At 64.5% G+C, this 19,268-nt stretch overlaps 1 protein-coding gene across 1 annotated transcript; it reads right to left on the bottom strand.

Annotated features, from left to right (window-relative positions):
* Positions 1-8,390: 8,390 nt before the first annotated feature.
* On the bottom strand, positions 8,391-18,928 carry SCART1 (scavenger receptor family member expressed on T cells 1). Its single transcript, XM_052660841.1, is given in 17 exon segments — positions 8,391-8,650; positions 9,048-9,185; positions 10,401-10,673; positions 10,676-10,714; positions 10,795-10,863; positions 11,075-11,230; positions 11,233-11,370; positions 13,139-13,264; positions 13,267-13,393; positions 13,396-13,672; positions 13,674-13,838; positions 13,952-14,012; positions 14,015-14,266; positions 14,653-14,961; positions 15,771-16,091; positions 16,734-17,048; positions 18,862-18,928. Coding segments are annotated over 17 exon segments (3,093 nt in total).
* Positions 18,929-19,268: the final 340 nt, after the last annotated feature.

The raw sequence follows: 19,268 nt of genomic DNA, 5'->3' as shown, positions 1-19,268 counted from the left end.
GAAGGGAGCAGTGGCCCCCTAAGAGCGGCACAGCGCGAGCAGGGGCACCGCCAGCATCTGGGACCCAGCCCGCCCGCTCAGAGGGGAGGTGGTGGGGGCGAGACCCCCAGGTCTGGCACCCGTCACTGCTGGATGGGAACCGGCAGAGGCGTGGACTGGGCATCTGCACTGTCCAGGGACTCTGTGGTTAATGAACCCATTCCCACGAGCACAAGGCGGGACTCTTATTAAATCAAGGGAGTTTTATTAACCTCAGGAGAGGAGGGGATCGTTAAGGAAGACAAATCTGTCAAAACTAGACCGAGGCTCGCCCTGGAAGCGCCCCAGGGCAGAAGAGCCGGTGGAGAAGGAGCGGTGGGCTCACAGCCCCGTGCACGCTGCACCCACATCGTCGTGGCTGAACCCCGAGGACGCCTGCAAGGGGGGCTCCTGCCCCACCTGCGGGGGGCCACCTCCCTGCAGCGTGACAGATGTGTCCTCTGCGGGCGGGTCACCTGGGGCCAGAGGAAGCGTGGGTTACCAGGGTCGTCAGTACCAGGGGCTCCCACGCTCTGTGCCTGGGCAGGGCCCGCCGGGAGGCACGGGGGGGTTGCCCAGGACACTCCGGTCCAGTTTGTCCAAAAGACTCGCTGGAGGAGTTCAGGACACGTCCTGGAGGGAGAGAGTAAGGGAGGGCTGCCTGACTTGTGATGACTGCTCACCAGCCCTCCTGGCCCCGGACCCCAGCACATCCTTGGCGGTGGGCTCTGTGCTGGGCTGCTCTGACCCACCCCAGGAGCCTTAGTTCAGGTGCTTAACTCCCCTGGGTTGATTCCAGGTGTGCTCTGCCCCCCAACCCTTAACCACCAGAGCAGAGTGTGTGGGATCCCAGGGATGGGTCAAGATTTGTTGACCTGTTGGCCCCTGTTATCACTCCTCCTCATGGGCCAAGAGACTGGCTGGCTTGGCTGGGTCTCCTAAGGGCAAAGGGGCCTCGGGGAACCCAGGACAGCTAAGAGGGTGTGCAGCCAGCAAACACTGCATGGGCAGGGGGAGGGGTGCACACTTGTGTGTCCATGAGCCTAGAGCCCGGCCCTGCTGCTGCCCGTCCGAACGTCCCCCACAGACCTCCTGCCACCCTGGGAGCACAAGGCTCCTCCCTGCTTCTGGCAAACTGGTCCCCACCCGCCCCTGAGGGCCTGCCCTAATGTCACCTGGGGGCTGAGGCAGGACCCACCCCATCACATCTCTGTACTTTAACTCTGCTCAGCACATGTCCTTGTCTGACCCCAGAGACCTTGTCCTCCTTGCAGCCTTTACATACAACCAGGCTGCCAGCACCTGCCAGACACTCACGCCCCATCTGTTCACGACAAGCTCTGCCACCTGCCGCATCACAGACATATGTCTCGCCAGAAGTGGCAGAGGGCTGTGGGGAAGGTCGTGGTGGCTATGCCTCCCCATCCTGATGACAGCCTACACCAGAGGCGCAAGGCCCACACGCTCACCAGTCAGGGAGGTCCCAGGCCTCAGGTTTGCAGCACGTGAGTCCACCCGTTCCTCAAGGGTCTGCTCACAGATGCCCTCAGAGACTTCCTCATGCCCTTGGGGTTCTGCAAAGGACACACTGAGAGACCCCGCCCTGGGAGGCCCTGGAGAAAGCAAAGCAGCCACTATACGGGTGGGGAGCAGCCCGACCTGCCAGGGCTGCCTCCTGATTAAGGCGGATGTTTGCAGGTAACAGTGTCCTCGAATCAGTCCCCGATTCCAGCCTCGGCGCTCTGGGCCCTTGCGGCCCTGGAGCTAAGGACACCTGTCCCAGGCCAGGGGCTCACCGTGTCTTCACCTCACTTCACCCTGCACCTCTCCTGTCTGTCCCGGCCCTTCTATCCCAGGCCCCTCTATCCCATGCCGGGGGCTCACAGTGTCCTCACCGGCCCCAGCACCTCTCCTGTTTGTCCCAGCCCCTTCACAGCTCCAGCTCTGCCTCCAAATGGAGGTGTGGACTCCAGTCATGTCCCAGGTCAGCAGCTCTCTGCACCTATGAGTCTGCAAAGGCAGCTGGGTGCCCACATAGGGTCGGACAATTCAGAGAGATGGGTGACAATGTGGAATCCAGGTCAGACCCATGGCAGGGGGCTCGCACACCAACATACAATCCACTGTTCGTCTTTGGGAGCAGCAGTCTAAACCCAGACAGCAATAAATAAAACTACCTCTTGCTTCAGAGATCAGAAGATTTGCAACAGGAATTTGCCTGCCTCCATCCTTCTGTCCTTAAATGTAAAAGGATTCCCAGTGCTGATGGTTATATTTTTATTAACTTGCTGGACAACTCGTAAGGTCAGCGATTAAGTAACAATTTCCTTTCTAAGCATTCACCTGCTTCTTGACAAGTCTCTGAAAGTATGCATGACAGCGCTACCGTACAAGTTCCAAATAATCACACTCTGAGAATCTCTCCCTGAGACTGTCAGTTAATTACAAAGGATGGCGAGAGCCTGCACGGTCATCATATCATAGTTATCAGTACAGTGAAGGGCCCAGTAATCACACCTCATGCACTGATCGCCTGCACATTTGAACACGGTCTGACTTAACTGTGCAATGGCGCCGTGAGGGTGAGGGAGCCACAAGGCCCTGGCGGGGCTGGGCTGGGGCTCAGCCCCACACCCTCAGTTTAACGCCTCTCTGGTTGAACCCAGGATGCTCTGATTCTGCCAATGTACTGAACAGGGGCTGAGACGTATCAGACCTGACGTCACGCCCGTGTGCACCCCCTCTCAGAACCCGAGAGACAGGACGCGTCCTGAGGGGCTGTGTCCAGCCGAGCCCTTGCAGCTGCTAACAGGAGGCTTCCCGTCACCTCTGGCCCCTGGCCTCCTAACACAACAGGCAGGCAACGGCCTACCTGTTTTTGTAGTCCATTCTCTGTAGTGGATACTGCTCCTGAAACTGCACGTGAACGCAGATTCAGGAGATGAACAAGGATAAGCATAACAGTTGACACCACAAAGGAGAATTCCTATCGCAAGGGTGCAAATACGTGAAGCGTGACAAAACTGCCTGAATCACCCTGCACTGCTGCCACTGAGAATCTCAGAGGCGGACAGTTTGAGATGAGCGCGATCGTCGGTGAATGGAGCGTGAGGCAACACGGGAGGCTTGCCACTGACAGGGTGACACGGGTCGTGGCCACGGAGCGAGCTGAGTCGCCTCCCAGGCTCCAGGTTAGCAAGGCCTTCCCCACGTCACAGTTTTGCTGAAATGTATTTTCCTATGCAGCGTTCTTCTCTATAGATGACTCATTATATGTATAGTTACTAAGGAGCTAATATCTTTATATTTTAAGACTTTTTACACAAATAAATTCATAAATAAGGGAACTTCCTTTGTCAGACCCGACAGGCCAGTGGTGGTTTGGAAGAATGCTGCTCATCCTATCAAACCTGCCTCTGATCCTGGAGCTCCCGACGCAGGCAGCTTTGCCCCCAGTAGACAGCTGGTCATGTCTGGAGACACTTCTGGTTGTCGCAGCATGGGGGGAAGGTGCTGCTCAGCACCCCACGGCACCCAGGATGCCTAGGGCAGAGAGTTCCTGGCTCCAGACCTCAGTGGTGAAGCCCTGGTCAGCAGGCACACGAACCTCTGGGATTACTGAAGCAGCTCCGCGCCCTCCCCCTGCCCCCGCCCACGCTGTGTGGGGCACATGAGCGTCCATCTCCTGCTTTCTCCACTGGGTCTCCTTTCTCACTGGCCTGGATCCTCAGCGCACTCCTAAGGGCCAGGACACTTGAATTCCCAGGACACTTACCCCTGCCCCGCAGCTTCCCAAGCATCCTAGCCACCAGCCCACTGAGGACAAGGCCAAGCAGTGACCCCAGGATGATGGCCGTGATGGCAGGCAGGGTCCCCTGTGACCCTGGCAGGGGTGCCTGGCTGGGCTCCACAGGCCCTGCAGGGAGGTGCCCAGAGGGGAGAAGCATGCTCAGTGTGGTGTCCAACTGAAGGCCCTCTTGTGTTCGTGCTGCGGGTGAAGCCCTGGGTGTGAGAGGCACAGAGCTGTGAGGGCCCTGCCTGGGGGAGCTCAGGAGACTCTGCCAGGCAGCAGTGATGCCCACGGGAGAGGAGCTTAGAGGTGTGTGTGCATGTGTATATGTTGGGGGGGTGTGCATGTGTGTATATGTTGTGGAGATGTGTATGTCCATATGTTGTGGGGGTGTACATGTATGTATATGTTGTGGGAGTGTGTGCGCACATGTGTATATGTTGGGGTGCACATGTGTATGTTGGGGGTGTTTGCATATGTTGTGGGGGGTGTGCACATATGTATATGTTGCAGGGGTGTGTGGGCATGTGTGTATGCTGTGAGGGTGTGCATGTGTGTATGTTGTGGGGGGGTGTGCATGTGTGTATATGTTGTGGGGTGTATGTGTGTGTATATGTTGTGGGGGATATGCCTGTCTGTATATTATGGGGGGGTGCACACGTGTATATGTTATGGGGGGTTGTGTGCGTGTATGTTGTAGGGGTGTGTCTGCACGTATGTGACTGGCGTGAAAACTCTACAGATCACTTTGGAGCAAAGCTGAAGTGCAGCTGGCTCTGCTGGGGTTGGAGAAATGTTTGCGCCAAGATGGAGCACAGGCCCTGGGTCAATGCCGGGAAGAGTCCAGAAAGGCAGGCTGACCCCTGGACATCAGCCCAGCTCCAGCAGAAGAGCCACAGAGCAACAGGGCATGATGGGCCCTGAGGATGCGCTTCAGGGGAGGGCTGAAGGTGGGAAGACCAGCTAAGAGACTGCGGAAGGTGTCCAGCCAGGGCCGGCTCTGGCCTGACCCTCCTTGAGATCAGGCTTTCCTAAGCCACTCCTCCCCCGTCCACTTTTCCTATAAGAAAGAGGGAGTCTCACAGGCCTCCAGGTGAGGGCAGATGGGGCAGCCCACCTGTCCTCGGGCCTCTGAGCTCCTGGTGTTGCCCTAGCAAGACCACTCTGAGAATGGGCAGAGGGGACCCCTCGAAGGTGGGCTGCAGCCACATTCCAGCAGGGACAGGAGGGGCATGACGACAGCAGGGCTGCAGCCCCTGCCTGAGTCGGTCCTGAGCTGCCCAGCGGCACCAGGAGCCCCCTGCCAGCGCTCGGGTTTGCAAAGTCCTCACCCTGGACCGAGTGGAGTTCCCCACCCACTGGAGCTCCAAGGTTCCTGCACGGCCACCTTTATCCCCAGAGCAGGTTGGGGACGCCCCCACGGGACGTGGACCAACCAGGCCACATGGTTGGCAGCTCAAGAATCCAGCACACACATGCATACACACACATACACACACATTTACACATGGACACGGGCACACAGCACTCACACACTCACATCTTCACCCATCACACTCACAAGTAGATCCAACAGGCCCCATGTGTGCCACGCCTCCTGGTCCAGAAGGGGCTGCAGGAAGAGGGCCTGGTGAGTTCCCAAGCCCCGCACTGTGGGACTCTTGTGCCCCAGAGACCCCAGTACTCCTCACAGCCACTTGGAAGCTTCCTGGGAACAGGGGCACAGAGCAGTGGGAAGGATCGCCAACCCAGGTAACAGTCCCGACTGGGTAGGACACTCCCACCCACCGGGTCCCCCTTTCCTCAACTGGTTCCCATCCCTCCCACCTGTCCGCTCACCCCATGGAGGGGCAGGCAGAACCCCGGGATCACTCAGCCCATGGAGGGGCAGGCGGAGCCCCCCGACCACTCGCCCCATGGAGGGCAGGGGGAGCCCCGCGACCACTCACCCAATGGAGGAGCAGGCGGAGCCCCCCGACCACTTACACCATGGAGGGCAGGTGGAGCCCCCTGGATCACTCGCCCCATGGAGGCCAGGCTGGAGCCAGGGGCCAGGCTCGTGGGAGGCACGGCCTTCTGCCTACACACACAGGTATGCTGCAGAATGAGCCCACGCTCCAGCGTGCCATGAACAGACAGTCTGATCCAAACCCTTAAAAACATGACTCTCAGAGGGTGGTGTCCTTGGGGAGCAGCCGAAGGTGTGACAGCAGAGGAGCAGCTGCGGGGGCAGCAGCAGACACTGGACATGCCGCGCGGGCCCGGCAGCGTGCTAGCTGCACTCTCGGGGGAAACACACAGGAGCACAGAGCGGGTGCCACGTGCTGCTGCTGCTCGTGCTCAGGCCTCGGCATCTTTGGCAAGTTCTCAGTGGATGTCAGCCGAGATGCCGAGGCACTCTTCTGAGTGACAGAACGCATGCTTTTCATTCTCTCTCTTCCTTACGTGAGGTTTTGAATGTGCATTATGTTCTAAGCAGAATAAGACCAATAAAGGTTACTTTCCAAAAGATTTGCCAGAGAACCAGTTTTACAAAGAGCAGCCTGGGTTGTCAGAGGAGTGTGGAGAAGGCGAGGGGTTTCTAGAGAAGTCAGGGACCTGTCAGCAGGCCCTTCTGTTCAGCCCCAGCGCCTCCCAAACCGCAGCCTGCGCCGTGCACTGGGCCACACCCCAGCGCAGACCTCAGGGACGCATGGACCTGCAGCAGCCTCAGTGGGGTCCCCAGTGGGCTCTACTCACAAGGTGCCTGCCTCATCAGCACCCCAGGTGGACTGAGAGGGCGGGGAGCCCGCGGGGAGGAGCTCACAGTCCGCTCGGAAGGGGCTGTAACCAGAGTGCCGGGGGCAGGAGAAGGGGGAGGCGTGCAGAGAAGGGCAGGTGCACCCTTCCTGAAGCCCCCACCCTCTCTGACTGCTGGGCTGGCACCCGTACTCTGTTCAGGCCTCATCCCACTTCCTGCCAGCTCACTTTCCTCCAACCCAGGGACCTTCTCCCCCTGCACACATTCTCCCACTCCCAGGACCCCCAGATGTCCAGTGCACACCATTAAGCCAGGCTGGCCAACTCTCTGGGCCAGCAGGCAGGCCTTGAACATGCACAGGGGAGCAAGGTGGGCTCAGACACCCAGGAAACTCCCCTGTGTGCCCCCCAAAGCTCTGTGAGGTCTGCCCTGGGACCTGGTGACTTGCCCTCCTCACTGCACCAGAGGCTCTGCCCAGCCCTCTGGACATTAGCCTGATCACCTTCCTCATCAGGGCTCCCATCCAAGAGAGACCTTCATGTTCACGTTCTCCAGCACCACAGTCCCTGAGATCACAGCAGCATCTCTCTTACAGCCCAAGGGTGGGGCACAGGGGAAGGGCCAGGAGGTGGGTGGCAGCAGATAGAGGCACTCCAAGAGCCCAGCGCCAGTGGTGGCCACCGCAGGCTGGACAGGCCCCGAAGCTAAACACAGAGGGCAGGCGGGAATCAGTAGCAGGCTGGCCAGACCCCGAAGCTAAACACAGAGGGCAGGCGGGAGTCAGTGGCAGGCTGGACAGGCCCTGCAGGGGAGGGAGCACAGGAGAAGTAAGCCTGGTCCTTCCCAGGGTGCTGAGGTGGGAGGTGGGAGTCCAGAAAGGTCTACACATGGGGGAGGGACCTGGTCATTTGCAAACTGATACCAGACCTGCACAGGGAAGAAGACACAAGGCACCTGATTCCCAGAGAGGGTGTGGTCGGGGGGCTGCGGCCACAGGGGCTTGGTGGGGGCATCAGGGCTGGACATGCGTGGACGCTGGGGACCCTGGCACAACACCTGAGCCAGGCCAAGCAACGTCCGCAGAGGAAAGGAGGGGTGGCCCGGAGCTGGTTCATCAGGGACCCCGAGCGCGCGCGCACACATACATACACACACACACACACACACACACACAACCCAGGAGAACCGTGAGGGCAAGCGTCCATGACAGCTGGAGACCCTCGGAGCCCACCCCAGACCAGGGCGAGGCAGAGAGGGGGTCAGAAACAGACCCCGGGCCGTGGTGGGCGTCTGAGTGACTGAGATGAATTATGGATGAGACATTTAATAACACTCTTTAAGAAACAAGGAGGATGAAAGCCCCAGGCACACTGGCCTCTCCCTTGCCCTGGTCTCGCTGATGTCCCCTGGAGCCGGCTCGTGGTCAGCACGTCCCGGGGCACAGGCCACTGGGGTCTTCTTCCCAGCCTGAGGTGTGAGAAGGCCCAGGCTATGAAGAGCCCCGCCTGCACTGAGAGAGAAAGACACCTGTTGGGGACCCTCAGCAATTCCTCAGAGACCCAGGACTCCTGGGCCCTGGCTTCCTGCTCACCACGAGGCCAGAGCGCGAGACAAGGGCGGGGCAGGGGCCAGGCTGCTGCTGGAGCGCCTCCTCCCAAAGCCTGCTCAGCCCCTACAGCGGCTGCCGCTCGGAGGAAACCCGAAGAGAAGCCCAGGGCCCCTCCCGAAACCGCGAGTCTGTCCCTGAGAAGATTCTAGTCTACGGGACAGCTCGGAGGGGGAGCCCGGCACCAAGCTGCGGCGGGAGTGAGTCTCACGCACGCGCGGGGGGCTCTCCGGCTCTCAGATGTAGGGGCTGGCGGGGGCGGCGCCCTGGGCGCAGCAGCAGTAGCGCAGGAACAGCGCCACGGACGCCACGACGCAGAGCTGCACACCCGCGGCGCTCAGGGCGGCGCCCTCCTCGGGCTCGGGCTCCGCCGCGTCGTCATCCTCCTCCTCCGGCGCCGCGGACGCTCCAGCAGCCTCGTCCTCCTCCCCCGCAGCAGCAGCTCCAATGTCCTCAGAAAGGCCTTCAGAGGGCAGACTCCCCGACATTCCAGAGCCTGCAGGGGTCACACCAGAGCCCTTTAGCTGAGCCACTGCGAGCAGTTAGGCCCGCCCACGGGGCCCCTGCGGGGCGGACCCTGGGCGGCTGCAGTTGCCCACCAGCGGCCACACGCTTCCCCAGGCACAGCGTGCGGGAGCCGCCCCAGCTGCATAGAGGACAGAGGGGTCCAGACGCCCCTGGGCCCCTCTGTCCCACCCAGGCAGCCCTGGGACTGTGGACTCCCCCGTCTGGCCCCTCTCAGTGTCTCCAGTCACCAACAACTCATGGATTTACTTCGCAGGAAGTTGCCACAAGCTGTGGCGGAGGGGCAGGGACAGACAGGTCTCAAAGCACCCCTCCAGCCTCCCCACCCCCAGGGACCAGGGTCAACCCCACCCACCACACCCACCTACCCCTGCAGGCGCCTCTGCCCCGGAACCACTGCGCCCCTAGGACCAGTGAGATGACGACCAGCAGGGTGCCGAGGGCCAGGCCGAAGGTCATGGGCAGAGTCCCAGCCTCGAGGGCAGGCGCCAGGACCAGAGGACTGCCTGGGAAGACAGGGAGAGGAGGGTCTCCCCTGTGTGCCTGCTCCTCAGGGGCATTGTGACCCTCGGCCTGGACCACAGGAGCCTGTGCGGAGGGGGGGAGGACCCAGAGGAGAGGTGGGCCCTGTGGTCACAGCGCTAAATCCAGGAGGGGGTCCAGGAGGGAGGCGCCAGGAGAGCAGCTCTTAGCGTCCTGACAGCGTTGGACTCAGACTCCGTGTCTAAGAGGACAGTGTACCGGAACCGAACCCCGCAGTTGGTAAGAGAAAGGCCCAGAGGAGAGGCCCAGCAGGGCCCGGGCTGGCCGACCCTCCCTGGGCTCTCTGCCCGCCTGGCCCAGGGCACCTACAGAGATGAGCATCTCCAGCACGGCACTCCTGGGGTCCTGACCTCCACCCACCAGCCAGGTGGATGTGGGAGAGTCCACAGCACCTCTGAGGCAGAGCCCCTACAGGGCCCCTCGGGGTGGGGCAGAGCCCCCAGGCAGAGCCCCTTGGGTGGGGCAGGGCCCCCATGCAGAGCCCCACGTAGGGCCCCTCTGGGTGGGGCAGGGCCGCTGTGGGTGAGGCAGGGCCCCTCTGGGTGGGACTGGGCCCCCATGCAGAGCCCCATGCAGGGCCCCTCTGAGTGGGGCAGGGCCGCTCTGGGTGGGGCAGGGCCCCTCTGGGTGGGACTGGGCCCCCATGCAGGGCCCCTCCAGCTGGGTTGAGGCAGGAAGGCCAGAGCTGAGGCCTGAGGAAGTGCTCACCTACCCAATGCTGAACGTAGGGTGACAGCTTCTCTGTCACCTGCAGGAGAAGTGGGTGGGATTCAAGTAGGAGCCTGAACTATGGCCAGCCAATCCCCCGGAGCAGCACCCCAGCCCCCTGAGGCTGAGACAGAGCTCATGGAGATGGCCTCTGCCCCAGCGTCCAAGGGACCAGCACGGAGCAGCCTCAGGGCCGGATTCTGCAGCACCCAGGGCTGAGGGGGCCTCCAAAGGAACCCACCGGGCACTCCATCCCCAGACGCTAGGAAGGCCTCACCTACCCATCCACCCCGTGGAGGGGCAGGCGGAGCCCCCGACCACTCACCCCATGGAGGGGCAGGCAGAGCCCCCGATCACTCACCCCCTGGAGGGCAGGTGGAGCCCCCCGACCACTCGCCCAATGGAGGGGCAGGCAGAGCCCCCCAACCACTTACCCCATGGAGGGCAGGCGGAGCCCCTCAACCACTCACCCGCACAGCGCACGCCTGCGTTCTCCTTGTGCCTGCAGTCTCCGTGGCCCCATGGCTCCGCCGAGCAGCACCACAGCGAGGCCTCGCTGCCCCGGCACCCCACCTCATCCAGCCACACAGGCCCTGAGCCTGGTCCGAAGGCGGCCCCCGCCAGGGCGTCCACAGCCCGGCCGCACCCCAGCTGCCAGCACACGACCTCGGCGTCCGCCAGGTCCCAGGAGTCGTCACACACGGTGCCCCAGGAGCCAGCGCGCCAGAGCTCCACGCGGCCGAGCAGCGGCCCTCACCCCCGCGCACGCCCAGCTCGCCCTCCTCTGTAAGAGGCCTGGGGTCACCGGGGGGCAGGACCCGGATGGGAGAGGATGGGGAGCCGGTTGCGGGGGGAGAGGGGTACCTGGGCAGCTGCCCATCGAGGAGCAACTGAGGGCCTCCCCGGAATCCTGCGTCATTGTCCCTGATGGTCCTGCTGGATTTAAATAGCGGTTCACCGGCTGTCAATGCTCAGAGAAGCTTCAGAACAGAGCCTGTGGAGCCACGTGAGCCCACCACCCCCAGACACGGGTGAGTGGCAGCCCCTGTGGATGACCTGTCAGGACACCGAAGCTGCCTCGAGGGCCCCCAGAGTCTGCCACCTGCAGTCAGTGGCAGGGCCTACCTGCACAGGTGATCCAGACCTCCTCTCCACGGGTGCAAGAGTGCGGGTGCCAGGGGGCTGAGGGGCACTGCCACAGCGTGGAGTTCCGCAGCCGGCGGCACTGGATGTTGTCCGCCCAGGAGGTGCCCAGGCTAGTGTGCACCGGCCTGCTCTCCAGCCAGCCCTCCTCCCCACAGCCCAGCTGCCGGCAGATGATGGACAAGGAGGCGTCCTTCAGGGCGTTACTGCACACGGCCCCCCACGTTCCGTTGTGGAACACGTCCAACCACCCAGCACAGGGCCCGGTGCCACCTCGCAGCCTCAGGGCCACTGACTCTGGAAGACAAGCCACTCGAGTCAGAAATCTCTGAAGGAGGAGGCCAAAACCAGGGGCTCCCAGCACCAAGACCCATGCCAAGCTAGGGCTTCTGACAGCCAGCTCACACCCACCCCACATCCCCATCCGTCCCCACCCAAAGGTGGGAGCAGCTGCCTAAGGGAGCCAGTTTAAGCCCCAGCCCTAACACTGCAGTCCCTAGTAACTCAACCGACTGTAGAAGCCTGTCCCTGGAAATCGCTCAAATACATAATAACCCTTTTAAACAACCGTCAACATTCAACAACAAAAAGGGAATTAGCCCGATCTGAGTTTGTCACTGGCCCTGGCTGGTCAGCGCCCAAGTAGTGTCTTGTCACCCTGGAGCGGCGGAAGCCCAGGAACGAGGGGTGTGTCAAGCCGACTGCAATGTTCCCACATAGTGGAGGAGGACACAGCCCTCTGAAAATGAGTCAAAAGGGCCCGTAATGCCTCAAAAACACACACATGGGGATAAACCGAGGAATTGCGACACGAACTGCATCTGACAGGATCGTAATGAAGTAAAATGAGCTTAGAAAACGAACGGCAGGAATCACATCTGTGACAGAACAACAGCGGCCACTCAGGTCCCCGCCTGTCCCTGCCCCCTCACCAAGCCTACTCCCAGCCCTGGATCTGGGCTGACCTCTGACCTTCCACCAACCAAACGCACGGGGCGAGAGTGACCGGTGCCCGCTCCACGCCTGGGCCTCATGAGCACCTGCCTGCCTCTGATCCCCCCTGGGGACCCCGCTGCTGCCAGGCCGAATCGGGACAGCAGTGTCCCCACCCCTGCCAACAGCCAGGCCCCCTGCAGAGGCCTGTCCGCCAGCAAGCACCAGCAGCTGCCTGAGGAGCCCAGAGCTCAGAGGAAGGAAGAGCTTCAAGCTGGAAACACAGTGGGAGTTAACCTGCCTCCAAGGACAGAAAGACCAGAAGTGCCCGCAGAGCAAAGTGCGAAGTGGACAGCGCCTAGAGCCCTCTCCCGGGAAGCAGGACGAAAGAGCAGAGCCCCGACCCCCGCCAGATGAGTGACAAGAACGGGGAGCCAGAGCAACAGGCCCGCGACTTGAAAAGAAAGGATGGCTGACGTAGAAGCCGTCACCTAAGACACACAGGAGAGCTGAAGAAACCGTTCCTAAAGCACAGATGGGCACCAAAAGCCAGCTGAAGAGGCCGGGAGGCCACCCGGGGTGCCCACCCCTCCCAAGGGTTTCCCGGAGATGCCAGAGGAGGACGGAGGCGCAGACGCCCCCAGCACGTGACAAAACCCCACCACTGAGAATATCGCACCCAGGCTACACGCACAGAAAAAGCCTCAGGGATGTATGAGCTAAAGGCAAGCATCTTCCTACCGTGCCTCGACAATACTCCGGAAAGAAGCCGTCCAGCACACTGCCATGTGCATCAGAGTCAAGACCCCAAGACAGGGAAGCCTCAAGCGCAAATGTGAGGCGGGCTCCTGGCAGCAGCGGAGAAAGGCCCCCACCCGTGCAGCCCCACAGCGAGCAGACTCCTCCCGCCCGCCCCCCACCCAGGGGCAAAGGAGGGGCGCCAGCCGCGCAGCATCCCGGCAGCGAGAGGGCCCTGCGGAGTCACGCGTGGAGTTCTCAAACCGGCAGGAGAACAGCGCGGGACGTTTCCGGGCGACTCCAGGAAAGCGCCGGCCATCACATTACGCACCAGCACAGCGAGACCCCTGCAGACCCAGCGGCCCTGGGAGGGCACTCGGGTCTCAGCACCCACCTGAGCAGAGGACACCGGCGTCCTCCTTGCGGCCGCAGTCGTGTCGGCCCCAGCCCCCCGACGGGCACCGCCACAGCGCGGCCTCGTGGCCCTCGCAGGCCAGCTCGTCCATCCAGATGCGCCCGCGGCCCCCGGGGCGCCGAGCGCGTGCCCGCAGCCCAGCTGCCGGCAGACCACCTGGGCGTCCCGCAGGTCCCAGCCGTCGTCACACACGGTGCCCCACTCACCCGCGTGGAGCAGCTCCACGCGCCCCGCACAGCGGCCCGGCCCCGGGCGGGCGCACCTGGAGGCTCCCTGCGGAGGGAGAGGCCACGTCAGCGCGGGGCGCTGGGCCCCGGGAGCGGGTCCTGGGGGCTGGGCCCGCACTCACCCGAGCACACGACGCCCGCGTCCCGCGACGCCCCCGCGGACACCAGCGGGGCCGCCGACACGCGGCACCGCGTCAGGCGGGGCTCGGTGCCCGCACAGCGCACGCGGCTCAGCCCCAGCGGCACCGCCCGGCGCGCGGGCGCCGCCGCCTCGTAGGCTCGCTGCGCAGCCCAGCTGCCTGCACACGACGGCCGCGCCGCGCAGGTCCCGGGCCTCGTCCAGGACGCGGCCCCACACGCCGTCCAGGGACACCTCCACGCGGCCGTCGCAGCCGCTCTGTCCGTCCCTCGGCCGCAGGGCGGCGGGGAGACCCGGGGCGGGGGGCGGGACACTGCAGGGCAGCGGGGCCGGCGGGCGGACCCGGCCCGTCCCGGGCCCAGGACGCCGCCTCCCGGCGCAGCCCCGTCCGCTCCCGGCCTCCCCTCCGGCCGCGCTCGTGCTGACCCACCTGAGCAGACGGCGGCGGCCGCATCGCCGGGGCCACAGGCGGGCGCCCCCAGGCTCTCAGGGCGCAGTTCGCCAGGTACGGCTCCGTCCCCACCCCCACGCAGTGCACCTCGTCCGGCCAGAGCGCGGAGGCCCCGCCGCCAAAGTGAGCCCCCGGGGGTGCGGCCACCGCGTTCCCACAGTCGGGCTGGTGGCAGAGGACCGTGGCGTCTGCCAAGTCCCAGTGGGCGGCGCAGAGGGGCGCCCAGGCCCCCTGGACCTGGAGCTCCACGCGCCCCTCACAGGCGCTGCTGCCGTTGACCAGCCGGAACTCTGCAGGGGGAGGGGGTGTCGGCGTCACTCCACCCGCCCCCCCAACCGAGGGCCCTGCTGTTTCTTCCCTTCACACCCAGGGTGGGGCTCCCGGGGCCCCTTCTCTGCCAGCTCCCCACCCGCCTCAGCGGCAGTGCCCAGCAGACACATGTGTGCAGGGCTCTGTGCTGGCCTTGGGGTCACATCCCTCTGTCCCCAAAGCCTGCTCCCTCTCCTTCCTGCCCGCCGCCCGCAGGAGCAGCTCTTCCTCAAGGGGAAGGGCTCACCTCCTGGCAAGAGGCCCCCTGTAGCTGGGCCAGCTGCACCCCGAGAGGGTGGGGGCAGCACAGAGGGGGCTGTCAGGGAGGGGGCAGGGCCCAGCCTCGGAGCCCCCCTCCTGGCCTCACCTGAGCACCTGAGCCCCGCATCCTGGTCGTGCCCACACCGGTGCCCCAGCCCGCGAGGGCAGTGGAACAGCAGGGACTCGTTGCCCGCACAGCGGAAGGCCTTGGTCCACACGAGCCCCGAGCCCTGGCAAAAGTGGGCGCCCTGGGGTGTGGCCACGGCCACACCACACCGCAGCTCCTGGCACACCACGTGGGCAGTGGCCAGGTCCAGGTCAGCGTCACAGACGGTGCCCCAGGTCAGGCCACGCCTCACCTCCAGGCGCCCAGCACAGGAGTGCTCGCCACCCACCAGCCGGGCCTCCATGTGCCCTGGAGGAGGAGAAAGTTCCAACAGTGACAGAGGTTGGCTCAGAGCTCAGCCCTGAGTCCCCCCGCCCCGCCACTGTGGACCCTGAGCAGTCCTGCTAAAGGCGATCGTCCGCTGGCAGCAGGCGCCTGCTGAGCACTGGGAGAACCGATGGCCTGAGGCCACTCCGTCCCCATCAGAATGGACACTGCGCATCCTCTGCCTGCCCAGGGTGGTGGCACCAAGACCCTCCTGTCGCAGAGGCTAGGTCGAGGCCCCCTGAGGGCATGCCCCCGAGGGCACCAGGGAGAGTGGACGCTTATACCTCATTCCCACCCAGAATGTGCCAGGATGCAAGAGACCAGATTACTCCCACTACCGACCCTGACTTGAGCGGGACCCACAGAGGTCACAGCCAGCACAGCACGGACGCGGCACAGGCCGGGACTGCAGCAGCCTTGGCTCCAGCCCGCGCCTCTCCTGGGCCGCCCTGTACCCCTGCAGCGGGCGGCTCCCGAGGCACCGGCTGTACGTGCCCCGGCTCCCTCCTGTGCCGTCACCTCTCGTCTCTGTCCAAAGCGAGGAGGAGCTACAGAGTCCGTTCTCAAGACTTTCCTGTCTTCCTCGCTCACCTTCCCCGGCGTGCTCTTGCTTCCCCGACAACAGGTGGGCTGCACAGGAGCCGCCCCCCCCCCCGCCGACGATGGCACCCCAGGCCTCAGGCAGGACTGGGCCAGCGGGAGGCACTCCCGGGGCGCACTCTGCTGCAGCCCACTCGGAGCACAAAGGGACGGCCAGCACACGGCCAGCCCCCTGCTGTCCCCACGCCCACGCCAGGGCGGAGGGCCCAGCCCCCCGAGCAGCCCCCGGGCATCTCGCTGGGAGTCGCAGCCGCTGCGGAACTTGCTGTGCAGTCTGCAGTTCCGGACGGGCAGCTCGCCGCCCCCGCAGGCCATGTACTTCCTGGCGACGCTGCCATCTTGGCGGGGGGCCTGCAGGGCGGGGCCGCACCCCAGCTCCCGGCAGAACACCGTGGCCTCCTCCCGGTGCAGGCCACAGAGGCGGTCCACCCCGTTCACATTCCTGGTCTCAGGGAGCCCTGCGCAGGGGCCCCGGCCCCTCACCAGCCCTGCCTCCCGGGAAGTGCCACCGGCGGAGCACACAGGGCGCGGCGTGCAGCACCCGCGCAGCCTCCGGCCTCGGCAACAGCCACCCCCAGTAGGGCCCCGCCCGCGCCAGGCCAGCCCTGGGCCTCGCTGAGGGGCCAGCGCAGGGCCGCTCAGAGGCCCTCCTGGCTCAACCATCTCTGGACACCCTCGTTGATGTTTCCACACAGAAGCCTGCGTTCTCGCTTTGCTCTGGGCCCCACAAACCGCCCCGTGGGTCAACTCAGACAAGACGTGAAGGGCCGGACACAGCCCTAGACCCTCCACACAGACCTCCAGGGAGAACGTTTGAGCTGACGACTGAGAGGCGCCTGCACGGCCCGTGGGGCCCTCTCGCGTGTCGCCCCCGCCCCTGCCTGCGCGCCCACCCCCTCCTGCCCGTCTACCTGCCCTTGCGTTCCCTCTCGGCCTCTCTCTGGACAGCAGGCTCTGCGCAGCCCACTTCGTGCAGTTTACGCGAGGCTGCCTCCCCAGCACCCAGAACACTGCCGCTGCCTTGTAAAGAAGGGATTTGTTAAGCAAAACCCTGGGACTGCTGACACAGGAGGCAGGGAGAGCTGTGAGCCGGCCCGTCCCAGATGGCTCTGGGGGCCCCCTCCTCCCCCACACCCCGACCCGTGACTTACGGGAACACAGAGCCACCGCCACCCACTCGCAGGGGCACTTGCTCTTCGTCCAGGCCCCCAGGCTGCACCCCCAGAGGGAGGCTTCGTCTCCCCGGCAGGACACGTTGTGGAGCCAGGGCTGCACCGCCTCTCCGGGCAGCGGGACGTACTTGGGGGCGCCCACGGCCCGGCCGCAGCCCAGCTGCCTGCAGACCATGGACGCCTCCTTCAGCACCCACTCCCAGTTGCACACGTGTCCCCATGCCCCTTCGTGCTGGACCAGCACCACCCCGTCGCATGGACTGGGCCGGTAGGCCAACCGCAGGTCGTCGGGTCCGCCTGCAGATGGAACGGGCCAGTGAGGGCTGGCGACAGCAGAGAGTCGGTAGTGGTGACACAGTGCCTGGGGCCCTGCCGAGGCCCGGCTCCGAAGCCTCTGTGCAAAGCCAAGTCCCGCGCCCCGCAGAGCAGTCCAGATGGGTGGTGGGGCAGGAGCCCTGAGTGCCGTCCTTGGCCCGCCAGAGCCCCCATGTCCTGGGTGACCGCAGGCCCAAGGCATGGAAGTCCCCTGTCCTCTACCTGAAGCAGGGCTCCTCCCACCACCCACCCCAGCCCCCAGCCGAAGGTCGACTCCCAGCAGCCCTGCAGCCCCCAATCTTCCTGCTCACCCCTGCCCCACCCCCGACTGCCCACCATGTGTCCCCCAGCTCACTTTCCTGGGGGCTGCTTCCTGGGTCTGCAAGAGTCTCAGCTGCCCCCTGACCTTCCCATCCCACCGGGAGCAGGGCTGCACCCCTCACTAGGCCCCTCACCCCAGTCTTCCCTGCACAGGCCCCTCGTCTTGGGCGCTGGACTGTCCATCCTCCCCACCGCACCACAGCCCCAGAAGCCCCTTGTCTCAGCCCCTGGACCGTCCGTCCTCCCACCGAGCCCTGGGCTGATGCAGGGGGGTGAGATAGCCTCCGCAGGGACCGTATGCCCAGCTTGGGCCGGACCACCTCCAGGGCCGGTCCCAGACTCGTGGGGCAGGAGAGAGTCCAGGACTCACCAGGGAGCAGAGAGAGGGAGAGCCCGCAGCCTCAGTAGAGAAGGCACAGCGCTCCCACCGCCTGCCAGGCCTCATGCACCGCGCCCACCCACCCCCAAAGCCCCTCACGCCCACCCCTCCCCCTCTGGACGTACCGGAGCACAGTGTGCTCCTTTTTAACACCAGCCAGCGCCCCTCCCGCCAGCCAACCTCACTGCGCTTCAGATCCCAGCCCCCCACCCTTCACGCGCTCCAGCATCACCAACCAGACCCCACGCCACCCAGCCTGTCCCTCTGTCCAGCTTTCTGTCACCTTCTGTCACCCTGGATCAACTTGCCCAGTGAGCTTTCCTCCCATCAGCCCCCAGGGCACTGCACGGGGCCACCCTCACCCCTTCCCCAGCCTCAAGACACACTCGCATGGGTCTGCACACAGCTGCCCAGCCTTCTCTCACACGCATCCCTGCCTATACTCGCCATTCACACTCCCCGCGGTGCCCACACGCAGACCGCACAGCGCACCCACCCCAGCCTCTCCGCGCTGTCTCCCGCACGACACCTGTCCTCAGCTCCTGCCGTGACTCAGCCTCTTGGCTTCTGGACCCAGCAGCCCCCACCCCCAACCCCACCCTGATGTAGAGTCTCTCCAGGGCTGGCTCTCCTCCGTGGCCCAGCACCAAACCACGCTCACCGTCACGGCCGGGAGCCCCCAGCTCCCCTACACCCACCCACCACCTGCCTGCCCCGAGGGAAGGAGACGGGGCAGCTCCCTGCAGAGCCCCTCAGTGTCCCCTGTCCGTCTGGGTCACTGGGGCCAGATGCCAGCTGTGCCCCTCACTCCGTCTGCACTCTGGCCAGCCCTGCACCCTGGACTCCAAGTGGCGGGGCCGGGGCTCTGGGCTTACCCCGGGTAGAACCTGCTCAGTCAGGGCAGGGACCAGTGTCTCTGGGTGTCTGCACTTTGGAGCCCCACGTGTTTTCTGCCCTAGGACGTGCCCCCACTTGGGCTGAGCAAGACCCCAGCAGACAGCTGATCACAACCGGGGACCCTCACACCCCAGGGCCTCGGCCTCTGTGGAGCAGAGCCTCCAGAAGCTTCCATGGACGGGGGAAGGAAACTCTTACCAGTGGGGGCGGCCTTGGCCCTGAGGAGGAAGACGCCGAGTCCCAAGGCCCAGAGAGCCACCCTCATGGCCCCACGGCTGCGCGCCTCAGTCAGCTCCCGAGGCTCAGCCTGCGCAGAGGCGGGGATCTCAATCCAGGGCAACACGCAGAAGCAGAGCCATCAGCGGCCCCTCAGGACCAACGCTACCGTGCAGGCCTTTCTGTGCGTGTCGGTGGCTCCGTCTCTCCATCTGTGGGCAGAGCAGCCAATGGCCTGGCGGCCCTGAGCTTCAGGGGCCCGGCCTGCGGGTTTCCTCCTCTGCTGATAATGCTGACAGGGTAGCTGCGCTCAGACAGGCAGGTGGTCCAATGGGCTCACAGCCACAGCGGCAGCCAAGCCCTGCCCTCCACCCAGGCTCCAGCTCCCC

Source organism: Budorcas taxicolor, chromosome 23 (assembly GCF_023091745.1).
Source record: "Budorcas taxicolor isolate Tak-1 chromosome 23, Takin1.1, whole genome shotgun sequence".
Classification (NCBI taxonomy): Eukaryota; Metazoa; Chordata; class Mammalia; order Artiodactyla; family Bovidae; genus Budorcas; species Budorcas taxicolor.
The sequence above is the reverse complement of the archived record's forward strand: the minus strand, read 5'-3'. Positions and strand labels throughout refer to the sequence as shown.